The following is a 19,701-nucleotide window of genomic DNA, read 5'->3' as shown; positions in this document are numbered from 1 at the left end:
TATAATATTAAGATAACCGTTAACGTGTGTGTTAGTGTGTGTGCGTGCGTGCGTGTGTGTGTGTGTGAGTTGTGTGTGCGTGCGTGTTAGTGTGTGTGTGTGTGTGTGCGTGTGTTAGTGTGTGTGCGTGCGTGTTAGTGTGTATGCGTGTGCGTGTGCGCGTGTGTGTGTGTGTGTGTGCGTGTGTGTGTGTGCGTGTGCGCGTGCGTGTGCGTGTGTGTGTGTGTGTGTGCGCGTGCGTGTGCGTGTGTGTGTGTGTGTGCGTGTTAGTGTGTATGCGTGTGCGTGTGCGCGTGTGTGTGTGTGTGTGTGCGTGTGTGTGTGTGTGTGCGTGTGCGCGTGCGTGTGCGTGTGCGTGTGTGTGTGTGTGTGCGTGCGTGTTAGTGTGTATGCGTGTGCGTGTGCGTGTGTGTGTGTGTGTGTGCGTGCGTGTTAGTGTGTATGCGTGTGCGTGTGCGTGTGTGTGTGTGTGTGTGTGTGCGTGCGTGCATGCGTTTGTGCGTGCGTGTGTGTGTTTTATAGAGTCTTGAACAGGCTCCAGTCACTTTTCCTCTGAAAGTAAAACAGCACCAGACAGAGCAGCAGTGTAATGGCAGATACAGTCCAGCAGGAGGCGCTGGAGGTGGAGGCGCTGGAGGCGAGGACGCTGTTGCACAGGTTGGTGTCGCAGCAGGTGTTTGTGAAGGTGAAGTTGAGGCCCATGGTGTGTTTGTGTCCGGTCTGACCACACATGGAGGCCAGAACACAGCTGCGCTCCAACAGCTCCACCTGGTGGTCTCCTGAGGACACACAGTTACACGTTAACACCGGCGTGTGTGAGGGGCGTGGCTAAAGCTAGTGTGTGAGGGGCGTGGCTAAAGCTAGCGTGCACAGGAACAGTTTTGCCTCATTTCTTTGACTTATCTGCATGTGAGGGAGCGTGTGTGTAGCGTGCGTGTAGTGTGTGTGTAGCGTGTGGGGAGCGTGTGGGGAGCGTGTGGGGAGCGTGCGTGTAGCGTGTGTGTTGCGTGTGTGTAGCGTGTGCGTAGCGTGTGCGTAGCGTGTGCGTAGCGTGTGTGTAGCGTGTGGGGAGTGTGCGTGTAGCGTGCGTGTTGCGTGTGTGTAGCGTGTGTGTAGCGTGTGTGTAGCGTGTGTGTAGCGTGTGCGTAGCGTGTGTGTAGCGTGTAGGGAGCGTGTGTGTAGCGTGCTTGTAGCGTGTGTGTAGCGTGTGTGTAGCGTGTAGGGAGCGTATGTGTAGCGTGCGTGTAGCGTGTGTGTTGCGTGTGTGTAGCGTGTACGGAGCGTGTGTGTAGCGTGTACGGAGCGTGTGTGTAGCGTGTGGGTAGCATGTACAGAGCGTGTGTGTAGCGTGTACGGAGGGTGTGTGTAGCGTGTACGGAGCGTGCGCGTAGCGCATAGCGTGTGTGTAGCGTGTGTGTAGCGTGTGTGTAGTGTGTGTGTAGCGTGTGTGTACCGTGTGTGTAGCGTGTGTGTAGCGTGTGTGTAGCGTGTACGGAGCGTGTGTATAGCGTGTGTGTAGTGTGTGTGTAGCGTGTACGGAGCGTGTGTGTAGCGTGTGTGTAGCGTGTGTGTAGTGTGTGTGTAGCGTGTACGGAGCGTGTGTGTAGCGTGTGTGTAGCGTGTGTGTAGTGTGTGTGTAGCGTGTACGGAGCGTGTGTGTAGCTTGTGTGTAGCGTGTGTGTAGTGTGTGTGTAGCGTGTACGGAGCGTGTGTGTAGCGTGTGTGTAGCGTGTGTGTAGCGTGCGTGTAGCGTGTACGGAGCGTGTGTGTAGCGTGTGTGTAGAATGTACGGAGTGTGTGTGTAGCGTGTACGTAGCGTGTGTGTAGCGTGTGTGTAGCGTGTGTGTAGCGTGTGTGTAGTGTGTGTGTGTAGCGTGTGTGTTGCGTGTGTGTAGCGTGTGTGTAGAATGTACGGAGCGTGTGTGTAGCGTGTACGTAGCGTGTGTGTAGCGTGTGTGTAGCGTGTGTGTAGAATGTACGGAGCGTGTGTGTAGCGTGTGTGTAGCGTGTGTGTAGTGTGTGTGTAGTGTGTGTGTAGCGTGTGTGTAGTGTGTGTGTAGTGTGTGTGTGTGTAGCGTGTGACGTGTAAAGACGGGCCTGACCTCTGCGTCCGACTGCGCGGCTGGACAGGCAGAGCTGCTGCGCCGGACACTTCACCGGGAACCGGATGCAGTCCAGAGGAGAAACGGCCGGGACGACACAAGTGTAACAGAACAGAGGCACTAAAGGGTCAAAGAGTTTAAACACAGAGGGGTCAATGTGGGCCACAGCACACAGAGGGGTCAATGTGGGCCACAGCACACAGAGGGGTCAATGTGGGCCACAGCACACAGAGGGGTCAATGTGGGCCACAGCACACAGAGGGGTCAATGTGGGCCACAGCACACAGAGGGGTCAATGTGGGCCAGAGCACACAGAGGGGTCAATGTGGGCCACAGCACACAGAGGGGTCTAAGAACACACAGAGGGTCTAAAACACACACACAGAGGTTCTAAACACACACAGAGGGGTCTAAACACACACAGAGGGGTCTACAACACACACAGAGGTTCTAAACACACACACAGAGGTTCTAAACACACACAGAGGGGTCTAAACACACACAGAGGGGTCTACAACACACACAGAGGTTCTAAACACACACAGAGGGGTCTAAACACACACAGAACGGTCTAAAACACACACAGAGGGGTCTAAACACACACAGAGGGGTCTAAACACACACAGAACGGTCTAAAACACACACAGAGGGGTCTAAACACACACAGAGGGGTCTAAACATACTTAGAGGGTTCAATGTGGGCCACAGAGAAGAGAGCGGCTACAGCACACAAAGGGGTCTAAAACATACACAAAGGGGTCTAAAACACACAGAAGGGGGTTTTCACTTACCCACAGAGGACAGAGAGCTCAGGAGCAGCAGCGCACGGAGACACCATGCCATCCTCGCCATCCTCGCCATCCTCGCCATCCTCGCCCTTCAGCGTTCAAAAGCAAAAAGACCCCAAACGTCTGCAGAGGGTTTGTACGGGGTCTGCTGCTCCTCTGCGGTCACACGGCCCTCGGTGTCTTTGGTGTGGAAACATCTAAATCTCATTAAGCTCCTGCTAACTCAGCGCCAATTACCCAAGCTCCACCAGGGCAGAGGTCAACGCAGAGGTCAACGCAATAAACCCCTTACATTTAAACGATCTTGCAAAAAGTCCAACTGCAAGTACAAAAACAAGACCATGAACGTCGTTTTAAGCAGCAGCGTAACATACGATCACGAACGAGCTTTTCTCTACGTTTATTCCTCTTGACGCCGTATAATGAGTAGCGTTTAGCTGCAGTTTAGCGCACGAGTAATTGGAGTCTTATGACCGAGGAAAGACGGCGAAAAGAAACTCAAGCGAAGGCGAAACGCTCAAAAAACATTTAAAACATTTAAAACTCAGAAAATACCACTGACCCTTTCGCCCGACACGACAATCTCACAAAACGACCGCGGGCGTTTGATAAATGACGTTAAAGGATTCTGGCCTGATTAAGAGCGTTGTGATGGATTAATTGGATGAGCAAGTTAAGCGGTCGAACAAAAGAGCGTTTGTTTTTGTCGCCGTCGAGTTTTTTTTAAAAAAAACACATTTAAATCTGGAAGAACGCGGCGGCGATTACGAGATAAAAACGTTGAGGTAATGAAGCGTCGGACTCGTTTGTGAGGAAGACACTGGATTTGTTGTGCAGTAATTTAATTTGCAGGTTGTCGTTTGTCTTTGGTACAAATACACAAAAAAACACACACAAAAAAAAACACGCATTTCACGTCTTCTTTTTTACAGTTTCAGGCTTAAACTCACAATAATAATAATAATAATTCAATTCATTAGATCAAATCCAAACTTTCCTGTTGAATTATTAAGTATTTGTATCACATTGTATCGTGTTCCAAACTTGGTTATGTTTCAATATGTAGTAGTAATAGTAGTTGTAATAGTAGTAGTTGTAATAGTAGTAGTAGTAGTAGTTGTTGTAGTAGTAGTAGTAGTAGTAGTAGTAGTAGCAGTAGCAGCAGCAGCAGCAGCAGCAGCAGCAGCAGCAGCAGTAGCAGTAGTAGTAGTAGTTGTTGTAGTAGTAGTAGCAGCAGCAGCAGCAGCAGCAGTAGCAGTAGCAGTAGTAGTAGCAGTAGCAGTAGCAGCAGCAGCAGCAGCAGCAGCAGCAGCAGCAGCAGTAGCAGTAGCAGTAGTAGTTGTTGTAGTAGTAGTAGTAGTATGACACTGAGATTGACTCTAAACTCTATGGTGTGTTTTTGTGAGACTTGGAGAAGACAAACAGCATTCATGAGACAAACAAAGATAAACACAAACTACTTCTGAGGAAGTGTTAATCTGGGTCTTGTAACGTCAGGAGCGGCTCCGGAGCGCCTCCTGCTGGAGAAGCACCGGCACCGCACGCTTGTCCAGCCGCTCGCGCCTCATCCTCAGCACGGCCGCGTCCACTGCAGCGGCGGCGCTCTTCCTCTGGAGGTCGCCACGGAGCAGGAGCGAGGAGCGCTGCAGGCGGTCCAACTGGGCCTGACAGGACGAGAAGCAGCGGCCCAGCACCGCGCTGCCCTGAGGGGTCAAACGCAGGGTCAATGTGGGTCAATGTGAGCCGAGCACTGTGCTGCCCTGAAGGGTCAAACGCAAGGTCAATGTGGGTCAATGTGGGTCAATGTGAGCCGAGCGCCGTGCTGCCCTGAAGGGTCAAACGCGGGGTCAATGTGGGTCAATGTGAGCCGAGCGCCGCGCTGCCCTGAAGGGTCAAATGCGGGGTCAATGTGGGTCAATGTGAGCCGAGCGCCGTGCTGCCCTGAAGGGTCAAATGCGGGGTCAATGTGGGTCAATGTGAGCCGAGCGCCGCACTGCCCTGAAGGGTCAAACACGGGGTAAAAGTGGGTCAATGTAGGTACCACAAATCTGTAAATAAGATCTTAAAGCTGCTACTCTAAAAAGTGCAATGGACCGGCCGATGTCCGCCAGGGGCCCATCGGGGGCCCATCGGGGGCCCATCGCACAGGGGGCAGTTACCTGGATGAGCCGAGCCGCCTCTGGGAGCTGCGTCCCTGGGTGTCTGTGGTAAACCTGCACCAGGGGCCGGTCCAGTCTCTCCCTGGACAGAACGTCTCCGCTGTACTCCGGCCCCTGAAGAGGAGGAGATGACCATCAGTGTCCCCCCTCCTGCGCCCCATGGCAGCGGTCAGCAGTTAGCGGTCAGGGGTCAGCGGTCAGTGGCAGCGGTCAGCGGTCAGCGGTCAGGGGTCAGGGGTCAGCGGTCAGGGGTCAGTGGCAGCGGTTAGCGGTCAGAGGTCAGCTGTCAGTGGCAGCGGTCAGAGCTCAGTGGTCAGAGCTCAGTGGTCAGAGCTCAGTGGGTCAACAGTCAGTGGCAGTGGTCAGTCGTCAGAGGTCAGAGGTCAGACCTGAGCCCGTCCGTGGTTGTGCTGGATCAGGTCCAGCTCTCTCTGCTTTCTGAACATGGCCTGCCTCGTGACGCCGCACATCGACGACAGCGTTTGCTACAAAACAAATACATTAAATGATAGTAGAAAAAGCTTCAGTTGTAGTCATCTGGACTCAGTTAGACAAAATAGACGTTTCGACTCTCATCCAAGAGTCATTGTCAATAAAAGAATTTAGATCGAGAACTCCGATATTAATACTGTTCTGTGGTAAGACCCGCCCATTGGGAGGAGCCTTCCTGAAGTAGAAAGAGTTGTTTGTTTCTACAGAAACTCCCCCTTGTATCTACCGAGCCTATTCAGAATTTTAATGGGCTATTAGAATCCTCTTTGTCTTAGTGAGACCCTGGCTCAACCACCCTGAGTACCTGATTAGCATCTAAATGTCCTGGTCCTCTACCTTTCCAGGGGTTCAGTATACCATTATAAATAACAGGAAGATTAAACCTTAGCCCTCCATTTCTGTTTAAAGAAGGTCTTTCTTTTTTAACAAAAATAGCTTCCTTAACTCCTCTTTCAAACCATCTTTTCTCCTGCTTAAAACCTTCACCTCACCGTCTTCAAACGAGTGATTAGAGGCTTCAAGATGGAGATGCACGGCACTCTGAGGTCCTGAACTGTCCTTAGTCGAAACGTCTACTTTTTCAAACTGAGTCCAGATGACTACAACTGAAGCTTTTTCTACTATGGAACACGCCTGGACGAATGAGGGATTACACCGACACATTAAATGATTATTATACTTTATTTACACAGTTTAAAGTATTTACACTTTAGAATAATAAATACTCCTGCGTCCCGGACGACTCATTGAAGTGAAAAGCAGTTAAGTTGTATACATCTAAAATGTTACAAATAATTATACAAACTGTTATGACGGAAAAGCAATTTTTTTAGGTTTATAATATCACTTCCTGTTTGTAATTGATGACATCATACTAGGAAATTACTCAGCAAACACTGGGCCAAAACTCATCTAATGTCACGATTTATTTTATTTGACAAATAAAAATATATGAGAGCGACTTTATTTTGTTGAATTAATGTTAAGAGTCATAAAAGTTGTTTCTTTGTGTAAATTCTGCATAAACTTTGACTGGAATGTGAAGTCACTTCCTGTATGAGTGTCAATGGTGTGATGTCACTTCCTGTATGAGTGTCAATGGTGTGATGTCACTTCCTGTATGAGTGTCACTGGTGTGATGTCACTTCCTGCATGAGTGTCCCTGGTGTGATGTCACTTCCTGTATGAGTGTCACTGGTGTCATGTCACTTCCTGTAGGAGTGTCCCTGGTTGTGATGTCACTTCCTGTATGAGTGTACCTGGTGTGATGTCACTTCCTGCATGAGTGTCCCTGGTGTGATGTCACTTCCTGTATGGGTGTCCCTGGTGTGATGTCACTTCCTGTATGAGTGTCCTGGTGTGATGTCACTTCCTGCATGAGTGTCCCTGATGTGATGTCACTTCCTGTATGAGTGTCACTGGTGTGATGTCACTTCCTGTATGAGTGTCCCTGGTGTGATGTCACTTCCTGTATGAGTGTACCTGGTGTGATGTCACTTCCTGTATGATTGTCATTGGTGTGATGTAACTTCCTGTATGAGTGTCCCTGGTGTGATGTCACTTCCCGCATGAGTGTCCCTGGTGTGATGTCCCTTCCCGCATGAGTGTCCCTGGTGTGATGTAACTTCCTGTATGAGTGTCCCTGGTGTGATGTCACTTCCTGTATGAGTGTCCCTCGTGTGATGTCACTTCCCGCATGAGTGTCCCAGGTGTGATGTCACTTCCTGTATGAGTGTCACTGGTGTGATGTCACTTCCTGTATAAGCGTCCCTGGTGTGATGTCACTTCCTGTATGAGCGTCCCTGGTGTGATGTCACTTCCTGTATGAGTGTTCCTGGTGTGATGTCTCTCCCTGTATGAGTGTACCTGGTGTGATGTCACTTCCTGTATGAGCGTCCCTGGTGTGATGTCTCTCCCTGTATGAGTGTACCTAGTGTGATGTCACTTCCTGTATGAGTGTTCCTGGTGTGATGTCACTTCCCGTATGAGTGACCCTGGTGTGATGTCACTTCCTGTCCCTGGTGTGATGTCACTTCCTGTATGAGTGTCCCTGGTGTGATGTCACTTCCTGTATGAGCGTCCCTGGTGTGACTTCACTTCCTGTATGAGCGTCCCTGGTGTGATGTCACTTCCTGTATGAGTGTCCCTGGTGTGATGTCACTTCCTGTATGAGTGTCCCTGGTGTGATGTCACTTCCTGTATGAGTGTCCCTGGTGTGATGTCACTTCCTGTATGAATGTACCTGGTGTGATGTCACTTCCTGTATGAGTGTTCTTGGTGTGATGTCACTTCCCGTATGAGTGTCCCTGGTGTGATGTCACTTCCTATCCCTGGTGTGATGTCACTTCCTGTATGAGTGTCCCTGGTGTGATGTCACTTCCTGTATGAGTGTCCCTGGTGTGATGTCACTTCCTGTATGAGTGTACCTGGTGTGATGTCACTTCCTGTATGAGTGTTCTTGGTGTGATGTCACTTCCCGTATGAGTGTCCCTGGTGTGATGTCACTTCCTGTCCCTGGTGTGATGTCACTTCCTGTATGAGTGTCCCTGGTGTGATGTCACTTCCTGTATGAGTGTCCTGGTGTGATGTCACTTCCTGCATGAGTGTCCCTGATGTGATGTCACTTCCTGTATGAGTGTCACTGGTGTGATGTCACTTCCTGTATGAGTGTCCCTGGTGTGATGTCACTTCCTGTATGAGTGTCCCTGGTGTGATGTCACTTCCCGCATGAGTGTCCCTGGTGTGATGTCACTTCCTGTATGAGTGTCCATGGTGTGATGTCACTTCCCGCATGAGTGTCCCTGGTGTGATGTAACTTCCTGTATGAGTGTCCCTGGTGTGATGTCACTTCCTGTATGAGTGTCCCTGGTGTGATGTCACTTCCTGTATGAGTGTCACTGGTGTGATGTCACTTCCTGTATAAGCGTCCCTGGTGTGATGTCACTTCCTGTATGAGCGTCCCTGGTGTGATGTCACTTCCTGTATGAGTGTTCCTGGTGTGATGTCTCTCCCTGTATGAGTGTCCCTGGTGTGATGTCACTTCCTGTATGAGTGTCCCTGGTGTGATGTCACTTCCTGTATGAGTGTCACTGGTGTGATGTCACTTCCTGTATAAGCGTCCCTGGTGTGATGTCACTTCCTGTATGAGCGTCCCTGGTGTGATGTCACTTCCTGTATGAGTGTACCTGGTGTGATGTCACTTCCTGTATGAGCGTCCCTGGTGTGATGTCTCTCCCTGTATGAGTGTACCTAGTGTGATGTCACTTCCTGTATGAGTGTTCCTGGTGTGATGTCACTTCCCGTATGAGTGACCCTGGTGTGATGTCACTTCCTGTCCCTGGTGTGATGTCACTTCCTGTATGAGTGTCCCTGGTGTGATGTCACTTCCTGTATGAGCGTCCCTGGTGTGACTTCACTTCCTGTATGAGCGTCCCTGGTGTGATGTCACTTCCTGTATGAGTGTCCCTGGTGTGATGTCACTTCCTGTATGAGTGTCCCTGGTGTGATGTCACTTCCTGTATGAGTGTCCCTGGTGTGATGTCACTTCCTGTATGAGTGTTCTTGGTGTGATGTCACTTCCCGTATGAGTGTCCCTGGTGTGATGTCACTTCCTATCCCTGGTGTGATGTCACTTCCTGTATGAGTGTCCCTGGTGTGATGTCACTTCCTGTATGAGTGTCCCTGGTGTGATGTCACTTCCTGTATGAGTGTACCTGGTGTGATGTCACTTCCTGTATGAGTGTTCTTGGTGTGATGTCACTTCCCGTATGAGTGTCCCTGGTGTGATGTCACTTCCTGTCCCTGGTGTGATGTCACTTCCTGTATGAGTGTCCCTGGTGTGATGTCACTTCCTGTATGAGTGTCCTGGTGTGATGTCACTTCCTGCATGAGTGTCCCTGATGTGATGTCACTTCCTGTATGAGTGTCACTGGTGTGATGTCACTTCCTGTATGAGTGTCCCTGGTGTGATGTCACTTCCTGTATGAGTGTCCCTGGTGTGATGTCACTTCCCGCATGAGTGTCCCTGGTGTGATGTCACTTCCTGTATGAGTGTCCATGGTGTGATGTCACTTCCCGCATGAGTGTCCCTGGTGTGATGTAACTTCCTGTATGAGTGTCCCTGGTGTGATGTCACTTCCTGTATGAGTGTCCCTGGTGTGATGTCACTTCCTGTATGAGTGTCACTGGTGTGATGTCACTTCCTGTATAAGCGTCCCTGGTGTGATGTCACTTCCTGTATGAGCGTCCCTGGTGTGATGTCACTTCCTGTATGAGTGTTCCTGGTGTGATGTCTCTCCCTGTATGAGTGTACCTGGTATGATGTCACTTCCTGTATGAGCGTTCCTGGTGTGATGTCTCTCCCTGTATGAGTGTACCTGGTATGATGTCACTTCCTGTATGAGCGTCCCTGGTGTGATGTCTCTCCCTGTATGAGTGTACCTGGTGTGATGTCACTTCCCGTATGAGCGTCCCTGGTGTGATGTCTCTCCCTGTATGAGTGTACCTGGTGTGATGTCACTTCCTGTATGAGTGTTCCTGGTGTGATGTCACTTCCCGTATGAGTGACCCTGGTGTGATGTCACTTCCTGTCCCTGGTGTGATGTCACTTCCTGTATGAGTGTCCCTGGTGTGATGTCACTTCCTGTATGAGCGTCCCTGGTGTGATGTCACTTCCTGTATGAGCGTCCCTGGTGTGATGTCACTTCCTGTATGAGTGTCCCTGGTGTGATGTCACTTCCTGTATGAGTGTCCCTGGTGTGATGTCACTTCCTGTATGAGTGTACCTGGTGTGATGTCACTTCCTGTATGAGTGTTCTTGGTGTGATTTCACTTCCCGTATGAGTGTCCCTGGTGTGATGTCACTTCCTGTCCCTGGTGTGATGTCACTTCCTGTATGAGTGTCCCTGGTGTGATGTCACTTCCTGTATGAGTGTCCCTGGTGTGATGTCACTTCCTGTATGAGTGTCCCTGGTGTGTGAACCTAGTCACTAAAACCGCTTAAAACAAGTCATTTGAGGGCGTGTCTTTCACATTTGAGGGCGTGTCTTTCACATTTGAGGGCGTGTCTTTCACATTTGAGGGCGTGTCACCTGCAGACTGACAATCTCGGCCACCTTCTTCAGCAGCCCGTCGTTGACCGTCTGCTGTGCCGCTCTCTGCCTGAGGAGGGCGCTGCTGAGGCTCTGTCTGACGGCCGCTCGGAGGCGCTGCGACTCCTTCACGGAGCAGCTGGACGAGTCCAGCGCCGCTTTGCATTCTGAGCAGACGGAACACGTGCCAACTCGTTAGCATTCAATGACCTCGTTAGCATTCAAATGACCTTGTTAGCATTCAAATGACCTTGTTAGCATTCAAATGATCTCGTTAGCATTCAGCCGGGGCCGCGTGAGGCTGTTGTAGACCGAGGGGAGGTTGAGTCTTTGAACCTGGGAGAGTCTCCCCGCGCAGAGAAGTACTTTTACTTTACTTTAGTTTACTTTAGGGTGATCTGTACTTTGTATCGTCATTTTAACTGAGTACTTACCACAAATATAATACTTTCTTCTCCATTATATTTCTAAAAAGGCTCCAAGTACAATGTTTTCCTCGTGTTTTGTCCCATTTTCTGTTTGTTGATCAGAGTTCACACTTTTCTGACGAGCTTTGAGTCGGCTTATTCTCGCTTTTGTTTTAGAAATAATAAATATACAGGATATTAAACAATATGAATATTTGAATTCCTTTACGCAATGTTCCCTGTATATGTAAATATGCCTCTCTAATCTAATCTTTGACATCCTTTATACCAGTTTTAGCAGCAGCAACTGAGAGGTAATTATTAGCTGTAATTAAATGTGTTATGGACGATTTTTTTCAGCACATTTTTTATCATATTTCCTCGTGGCGTGGATAAATCATTTGTCCTGCCACGTGTCAATCATAAAACGCACCTACCGCTCACCTGCAACCGCGTGCGGTTCTTCCCCACGTTTCCGCGTGCCTAAGCGCATGGATCCATCATAATATAGTTCCCTCAGTGTACGGGACAAAATGAAGACGGAGAAAGACAGTTCGAGCTGACGCAGAAGTGGACAGAAATCTACGGGAGACGAGAGATGCGATGCGCTCCGTTGCGCTAATAAACAAGTATAGTATTTGGAGTGTAGTATTTGTGTGTAGTATTTGTGTGTAGTACCTGGGGTGTAGGCGCTGGTGGGGTGTAGTATTTGGGTGTAGTACCTGGGGTGTAGTATTTGGGTGTAGTACCTCGGGTGTAGGCGCTGGTGGGGTCAGGCTGGGTGTAGTATTTGGGTGTAGTACCTGGGGTGTAGGCGCTGGTGGGGTGTAGTATTTGGGTGTAGTACCTGGGGTGTAGGCGCTGGTGGGGTCAGGTTGGGTGTAGTATTTGGGTGTAGTACCTGGGGTGTAGGCGCTGGTGGGGTGTAGTATTTGGGTGTAGTACCTGGGGTGTAGGCGCTGGTGGGGTGTAGTATTTGGGTGTAGTATTTGGGTGTAGTACCTGGGGTGTAGGCACTGGTGGGGTCAGGTTGGGTGTAGTATTTGGATGTAGTACCTGGGGTGTAGGCGCTGGTGGGGTCAGAATGGGTGTAGTATTTGGATGTAGTACCTGTGGTGTAGGCGCTGGTGGGGTCAGAATGGGTGTAGTATTTGGATGTAGTACCTGTGGTGTAGGCGCTGGTGGGGTCAGAATGGGTGTAGTATTTGGATGTAGTATTTGGGTGTAGTACCTGGGGTGTAGGCACTGGTGGGGTCAGGTTGGGTGTAGTATTTGGATGTAGTACCTGTGGTGTAGGCGCTGGTGGGGTCAGAATGGGTGTAGTATTTGGATGTAGTATTTGTGTGTAGTACCTGGGGTGTAGGCGCTGGTGGGGTCAGGTTGGGTGTAGTATTTGGGTGTAGTACCTGGGGTGTAGGCGCTGGTGGGGTCAGGTTGGGTGTAGTATTTGGGTGTAGTACCTGGGGTGTAGTATTTGGGTATAGTACCTGGGGTGTAGTATTTGGATGTAGTATTTGGGTGTAGTACCTGGGGTGTAGGCACTGGTGGGGTCAGGTTGGGTGTAATATTTGGGTGTAGTATCTGGGGTGTAGTATTTGGGTGTAGTACCTGGAGTGTAGTATTTGGGTGTAGTATTTGGGTGTAGTACCTGGGGTGTAGGCGCTGGTGGGGTGTAGTATTTGGGTGTAGTACCTGGGGTGTAGGCGCTGGTGGGGTCAGGTTGGGTGTAGTATTTGGGGTGTATTATTTGGATGTAGTATTTGGGTATAGTACCTGGGGTGTAGTATTTGGATGTAGTATTTGGGTATAGTACCTGGGGTGTAGTATTTGGATGTAGTATTTGGGTGTAGTACCTGGGGTGTAGGCACTGGTGGGGTCAGGTTGGGTGTAATATTTGGGTGTAGTATCTGGGTGTAGTACCTAGGGTGTAGGCACTGGTGGGGTCAGGTTGGGTGTAGTATTTGGGTGTAGTACCTGGGGTGTAGGCGCTGGTGGGGTGTGGTATTTGGGTGTAGTATTTGGGTGTAGTACCTGGGGTGTAGGCGCTGGTGGGGTGTAGTATTTGGGTGTAGTACCTGGGGTGTAGGCGCTGGTGGGGTCAGGCTGGGTGTAGTATTTGGGTGTAGTACCTGGGGTGTAGGCGCTGGTGGGGTGTAGTATTTGGGTGTAGTACCTGGGGTGTAGGCGCTGGTGGGGTGTAGTATTTGGGTGTAGTACCTGGGGTGTAGGCGCTGGTGGGGTCAGGTTGGGTGTAGTACCTGGGGTGTAGGCGCTGGTGGGGTGTAGTATTTGGGTGTAGTATTTGGGTGTAGTACCTGGGGTTTAGGCGCTGGTGGGGTCAGGTTGGGTGTAGTATTTGGGTGTAGTACCTGGGGTGTAGGCGCTGGTGGGGTGTAGTATTTGGGTGTAGTACCTGGGGTGTAGGCGCTGGTGGGGTGTAGTATTTGGGTGTAATATTTGGGTGTAGTACCTGGGGTGTAGATGCTGGTGGGGTCAGGTTGGGTGTAGTATTTCGGTGTAGTACCTGGGGTGCAGGCGCTGGTGGGGTCAGGTTGGGTGTAGTATTTGGGTGTAGTACCTGGGGTGCAGGCGCTGGTGGGGTCAGGTTGGGTGTAGTATTTTGGTGTAGTACCTGGGGTGTAGGCGCTGGTGGGGTCAGGTTGGGTGTAGTATTTTGGTGTAGTACCTGGGGTGTAGGCGCTGGTGGGGTCAGGTTGGGTGTAGTATTTGGGTGTAGTACCTGGGGTGTAGGCGCTGGTGGGGTCAGGTTGGGTGTAGTATTTGGGTGTAGTACCTGGGGTGCAGGCGCTGGTGGGGTCAGGTTGGGTGTAGTATTTTGGTGTAGTACCTGGGGTGTAGGCGCTGGTGGGGTCAGGTTGGGTGTAGTATTTTGGTGTAGTACCTGGGGTGTAGGCGCTGGTGGGGTCAGGTTGGGTGTAGTATTTGGGTGTAGTACCTGGGGTGTAGGCGCTGGTGGGGTCAGGTTGGGTCCAGCTCTGAGCTTTGACTCGTCTTGATCCACTGAGAGGAAGAAGCTCCAGGACTCGAGAGCGTTCGGACGCACAGGACAAAAGACGCTGACCGCAGAGGGACAGACTCTGAGGACAGAGAAGAAGGACAGACTCTGAGGACGGAGAAGAAGGGACGGAGGAGAGGGGCAGAGAAGAGTGGTGGAGAAGGTGGAGAAGAGGGACAGACTCTGAGGATGGAGAAGAAGGACAGACTCTGAGGACGGAGAAGAAGGGACGGAGGAGAGGGGCAGAGAAGAGGGGTGGAGAAGGTGGAGAAGAGGGACAGACTCTGAGGATGGAGAAGAGGGATGGAGAAGAGGGGTGGATAAGAGGAAGAGAGAAGAGGGGGACGGAGAATAGGGGAGTGGAGAAGAGGGACGGAGAGAGACATGAGACAGAGGTGGATAAAGCTGGCCCCGCCCGGTGCGTGCTGCCCGAGCTCCACCTGCAGCGCTTCACCTGTATCTGGCTCAGGGCGGAGCTCAGCGCCTCCTCCAGCTCCTGCTTCAGGTGGAGCAGCTCTTTCCGCTCAGACTGCAACAGCTCGTCAGCTCCATCACAGATCTGCACACAGGGAGGGCACCTGACACAGGGAGGACACCTGACACAGGGAGGACACCTGACACAGGGAGGGCACCTGACACAGGGAGGGCATCTGACACAGGGAGGGCACCTGACACAGGGAGGGCACCTGGCACGCTCACACTCTCGGGAGGGCACCTGGCACACTCACACTCTCGGGAGGGCACCTGGCACACTCACACTCTCGGGAGGGCACCTGGCACACTCACACTCTCGGGAGGACACCTGGCACACTCTCGGGAGGGCACCTGGCACAGTCACACTCTCGGGAGGACACCTGGCACACTCTCGGGAGGGCACCTGGCACAGTCACACTCTCGGGAGGACACCTGGCACAGTCACACTCTCGGGAGGGCACCTGGCACAGTCACACTCTCGGGAGGGCACCTGGCACACTCACGGTCTCGTTGGGGGCGGGCCTCATGGTCCTCTGGGCGGAGCTCCTCTGGTTCAGGCCCAGGTTGGCCCTCAGGCCGCGCAGGGTCTGCTCCAGCAGGTGGCGCTCTCTCTGCAGACGCACGGCCTCCTGGGCCACGAGCGCCGCCCGTCTGCGCAGATGCCCCTCCACCTCCCGCACCGCCCTCATGTACCCGCCCGCCGCCGCCACGCTCGCCCCGGCACACGCCTCACGGAACGCCGAGCCGGGGAACAGAGCACCCCCTGCAGAGCGCTGCCAGCACGGCGCCACCTGCAGGACAAAGGCTCAAACTGTTCATAAACCAGAAGAGTCAAAAGAAGTGATGAAGGTTCAACGTTTATCCACGTGTTTCTGGAAAGTTCCACAAACAAATGTCATGGCGATTGCTCAGTATTTTTGTGCAATAAAAACAGCTGTAATTGTTTAGTTTAATGCCACATTTTGGAGCATTTATGGCAAAACAACACAGTTTTTGTGCCTTTACTATCTCCAGATCTGGAGCTACAGGCGACAAAGGCTAATCTAGAAAAAATATTGAAAAGGGTTATGAATTATGTATGAATTATGATTTTCTTTTTTACTGAAAGTCAATGGTCCCATTTCTATTATTAATATTAGATCTATATAATGACCAATAATAAAATAAAATTAATTAATTAAAATAAAAAAACAATAACAAAAGATAACAAGTAAAGTAAAGTAAAGTAAAGTAAAGTAAAGTAAGGGATCATCTCAAAATGGGTTGAAGCTGAAAAGACGTAATTTGTTTCGTCTCTCTCTGGACCCCCTCCCCCCTCAAAAGACGAAAGTCTGGCTTCACATAAAATGTTAACGCGTTGATAAAACGATAGTATCTTGATTGACCCTGCTCACCTTTAGTCCCTGAACATCCTTTGGTATGTTTATCAGTAGAAGTTATGAATTCTCCAAATAATGTATTATGTCGCATGTTTGTTTACTCAATCCACATGGTCCACGGCGCACCGTGGCCAGCGCGGGGAGCGGGGCGGGTGCTCCCTCACACGGGCCACTGCGCGCCGTGATCACAACGCACCGCGGCGTGCCGTGCTCCCCCGTACGCACTCCCCGTGCTCCGCGCCGCACCCGCCGCCTAATGTTGGCCTAATGCTCGTTACAGAGAGAGTTTTTTACCATTTCAAAACTGCCACAACGATGTATTGAAGCTTCAAAGCAACAAAAAGAAATGTATGTTCAACCCCCCAAGACGAAAAATATTACGTCTTTTCAGCTTCAACCCATTTTGAGATGATCCCTAAAGTAAAGTAAAGTAAAGTAAAAATAAATAAATAAATAAATAAATAAATAAATAAAAGTGAAATAAAGTAAAATAAAATATTAAATTAAATTGAATAATATTTTTTAAGTAAATAAACTGAATTCAATAAATAATAAATAATAAATAATACATTGAATTGAATTGAAATGAAATTAGAATTAAATTTAAAAAAAAAATTAAAATTACATTAAAAATTAAAAATATAACAAATGAAATTAAATTAAATTAAATGCATTAAAAAGTACTAGAATAAATTAATCAAGTCAAAATACCATTAACAGCCAGAAGCCGAATGTTATATTTTTTATTCAGTTTTTTAGAAGACTTTTCTCACCGCGGCTCCGGTTGTTCTCGGTCTAATCGGACTTCTCTCATCGCCTGAATCACGGACACTCTTTCCATTTTGTCCCGGTACTGCGCTCTCCTCCCCCGGTGCTGCGCTCTCCTCCCCCGGTGCTGCGCTCTCCTCCCCCGGTGCGGTGCTCTCCTCCCCCGGTGCGGTGCTCTCCTCCCCCGGTGCGGTGCTCTCCTCCCCCGGTGCGGTGCTCTCCTCCCCCGGTGCGGTGCTCTCCTCCCCCGCGGAGCCCGGCAGTGTGACCGAGGCGCTGCAGGTGTGTGGCCGGCTCAGGGCTGTCGCTGCCCCGGCTCGAGTGTCCCGCACCAGCCGCTGTGCTCTGCGGACCGAGCGCACCGTGACGTCACGCCAGGGCCGAGCTCCGAGCGTCACCGAGCGCAGCGGAACCGAGCGCGTCTCCATCAAGCAAGTGTCCCGTGTGTCCCGTGTGTCCCGTGTGTCCCGTGTGTCCCGTGTGTCCCGTGTGTCCCGTGTGTCCCGTGTGAGTGCGCGGAGAAGTTTGAGCAGAAGAAAAGCATTGAAATGTCAGCGTCATGGCAACTCGCCGGGGTTGCCAGATTATAAAGAGGAACAAGTCAAAGTAACCGGGCAACAATCCACGGGCCGTCACGTGACCTTAAAGGAGACATATACTTAAAGTTCAATAATGACATAATTAGACCCTTTGTTCATTGTAAACCGCAATATTGATCTAAAACAGATTAATAATAGAAACGGATTCATTAATTTCCTTCAAAAGTGCAAAAGTGACAAGCCCCGCCTCTTCACCGTGACATTACACTCTAAAAAGCAGCATTATTATTATTATTAGGCCCGAGCGCCACAAGCTGGCGAGAGGCCTATTAATCTCGTAAGGCCGTGCGAAGCACGGCTGCGAAAGTGCACACGTAGTGCGCACGAAATCGAGCGCGAAGCGCTCGCCCACTTCCAAACACTCACTAACGCACTCCTTCACTCATGCACGCCCCGTGCATACTAATTAGTAGTAGGAAAATGGAACATTACCGTTGTAAACGGGCGAAGCCCGTGCAAAAGTGCGCACTAAACGAGCACTTTACATTGAGATGACGACCGCGAAGCGGTCGTCATCCCCATATAAAGCACTCATTTGCGCTAAGTAGCTCACGAATACGTTCCCCATCTCTTGCATGTTCCGTGCATATAAGCATGTAATGCAAAAATTGAACATTATTACTGTATAGAGGGCCAAAAACACAAAGTGGGCGGAGCCCACTCAAAATTAACGAAAGTACCCGTCAGTGACCAGGGACCCACACCATGAGGTAGGAAAGCGCGAGCGCTTTCCGAAAATGTATAGTTTATGATATTTGAAAAATGGGAAACATTGTTTTCGCATCGGAATATTCTTCTTCTTCTTCTTCTTCTTCTTCTTCTCGGGACCAACCCCCCTATTTTTCACCCAGTGAACATTGACGAAAAGTCACAAAAATGTTCACACCTCTAAAAATCGTGCCTCTCTACATTCTGGCTATTTCCCTTTTCTAAAATAAAAAAAATTGGCGCGTCAGCGCCCCCAAATGTACCAAAAATGCATTGAGAGATGGGAAATGACCCAAAAAAAATCTGATCGTAGAATCATGAAATTTGGCGCAGAGGTAGATGGTGACAAGAGAAGTAAAAAATATTATTACGGCAACGCCGTCCGCCCAACCAAATGTCGGCCATATTGCTTCAAAAATGGCTAAACATGACTTCGGAGTTTTTCCAAACGTCGTACTTTTACGAACTCCTCCCAGGGCGTTGGCCCTAAAAAGCTGAAATTTGGTGAAAATGCTACTGAGGAGTGGGACATCAAAAGTTATCCAAATTACATTGATACCTCTCACGGTCTCTGTGCGGCGAAGCCGCAAACTGTAGTTAGAATTTCAGAAATCTAACGGCAGAAATTTAAAATTTCTGCCGTTTGCGCGGATAAAGTCCGAATTGCGTCAAATTAGAATCAGTTGTTAAACTCTTTGCCCTAAACCTACTTGAAGTGAAATAAATTCATTTGGCGCCACAGCGCCCCCTACAGATTTTATATGGAGGTTAAATGTTTAGTTTTGCGAAATTATATGAAATTTGACACACAACTCAATTTTAGCATCCCCATCAAAAAAGTCAATGAGACCCATGTCATAATTGTTATGGCGTTGCCATAACGATGACCGAAACCTTCCATGTTATTCCAATGGGGAAATCGCCAGAACATGTTTACACTTTAGACTTTCACAAACTCCTCCCAGGGCGTTAGCCCTATTAACCTGAAATTTGGTGAGACTCATCTTCAGGTGTGGACCATCAAAAGTTATCCACATTTTCATTCAAAGAGTCACGGTGTCTGTGCGGCAAAGCCGCACATTTTGCCAAGAATTCTAAATAAAATAGCTTTTTGATGGTAAAACAAAGGGGAGAAGATTCAGATTCAGCAGTAGGCGTAATAAAAGGACAATTGGGGCGCGTTAGCGCCCCCTCCTCTTGCGGCGTGGCGGCGGTGTGGCGGCGGCGTGGCGAGGGCCGATCATTGCCGCTTGCGGCTATATTTATTATAATTATTATCAAATCCCGACTCCTCGTCTCCACGGAGACGGTTCCACGATACGGCATTAGACTCGTGGATCCATCTCATTCGGGTGTTTTTGTTGCCCCTCCGCAGATCTGACCTGAGCTCGTCTCCATGGAGACGTCGAAAACGTCCAAAGCTCCGAGAGGCTGTAAACAAACAGACCTGGCAACGCGTGTCATTCTACACTTCAGCTCCTGTGTCACAGGCGTCCACGGCCACGGCCGGTTTGTCAATGGGACGTATGGATTATTCAGTGACACACACAACACACAATCTGACACACACAACACACAATCTGACACACACAACACACAATCTGACATAAACAACACACAATCTGACCCACACAACACACAATCTGACATACACAACACACAATCTGACACACACAACACACAATCTGACACACACAAAACACACAATCTGACACACAC

At 49.9% G+C, this 19,701-nt stretch overlaps 2 protein-coding genes across 2 annotated transcripts; both read right to left on the bottom strand.

The window, feature by feature from the left end:
- Positions 1 to 499: 499 nt before the first annotated feature.
- On the bottom strand, positions 500 to 2,950 carry LOC140374651 (protein Bouncer-like). Its single transcript, XM_072461608.1, has 3 exons — positions 2,894 to 2,950; positions 2,103 to 2,222; positions 500 to 779 (listed from the first exon to the last, which is right to left on the bottom strand). The coding sequence occupies exons 1-3, from the start codon at positions 2,943 to 2,945 to the stop codon at positions 517 to 519; spliced, it is 435 nt and encodes a 144-aa protein (XP_072317709.1). The 5' UTR covers positions 2,946 to 2,950; the 3' UTR covers positions 500 to 516.
- Positions 2,951 to 4,377: 1,427 nt separating this feature from the next.
- tektl1 (tektin like 1) lies at positions 4,378 to 17,103 on the bottom strand. Its single transcript, XM_072461533.1, has 8 exons — positions 16,762 to 17,103; positions 15,032 to 15,319; positions 14,509 to 14,613; positions 13,995 to 14,136; positions 10,632 to 10,798; positions 5,439 to 5,534; positions 5,050 to 5,163; positions 4,378 to 4,593 (listed from the first exon to the last, which is right to left on the bottom strand). The coding sequence occupies exons 1-8, from the start codon at positions 17,101 to 17,103 to the stop codon at positions 4,384 to 4,386; spliced, it is 1,464 nt and encodes a 487-aa protein (XP_072317634.1). The 3' UTR covers positions 4,378 to 4,383.
- Positions 17,104 to 19,701: the final 2,598 nt, after the last annotated feature.

Source organism: Eucyclogobius newberryi, unplaced genomic scaffold (genome assembly GCF_026437365.1).
Source record: "Eucyclogobius newberryi isolate DKJ021-1_F unplaced genomic scaffold, fEucNew1.0.hap1 SCAF_3, whole genome shotgun sequence".
NCBI classification, from domain to species: domain Eukaryota; kingdom Metazoa; phylum Chordata; class Actinopteri; order Gobiiformes; family Gobiidae; genus Eucyclogobius; species Eucyclogobius newberryi.
This window is presented reverse-complemented; position numbering and strand designations above follow the sequence as displayed.

What these genes read in the sequence shown, in the direction of transcription:
- tektl1 (XM_072461533.1), bottom strand. Translation starts at nt 17,103, where the DNA reads ATGGAGACGCGCTCGGTTCCGCTGCGCTCGGTGACGCTCGGAGCTCGG. An exon ending in CCGAGATTGTCAGTCTGCAG is followed by an intron (nt 5,535 to 10,631) that starts GTGACACGCCCT and finishes TTTGTTTTGTAG; the next exon opens with CAAACGCTGTCGTCGATGTG. An exon ending in ACAACCACGGACGGGCTCAG is followed by an intron (nt 5,164 to 5,438) that starts GTCTGACCTCTG and finishes CCTCCTCTTCAG; the next exon opens with GGGCCGGAGTACAGCGGAGA.
- LOC140374651 (XM_072461608.1), bottom strand. Translation starts at nt 2,945, where the DNA reads ATGGCATGGTGTCTCCGTGCGCTGCTGCTCCTGAGCTCTCTGTCCTCT. An exon ending in GAGCTCTCTGTCCTCTGTGG is followed by an intron (nt 2,223 to 2,893) that starts GTAAGTGAAAAC and finishes TTGACCCTTTAG; the next exon opens with TGCCTCTGTTCTGTTACACT. An exon ending in CCGCGCAGTCGGACGCAGAG is followed by an intron (nt 780 to 2,102) that starts GTCAGGCCCGTC and finishes GTGTGTCCTCAG; the next exon opens with GAGACCACCAGGTGGAGCTG.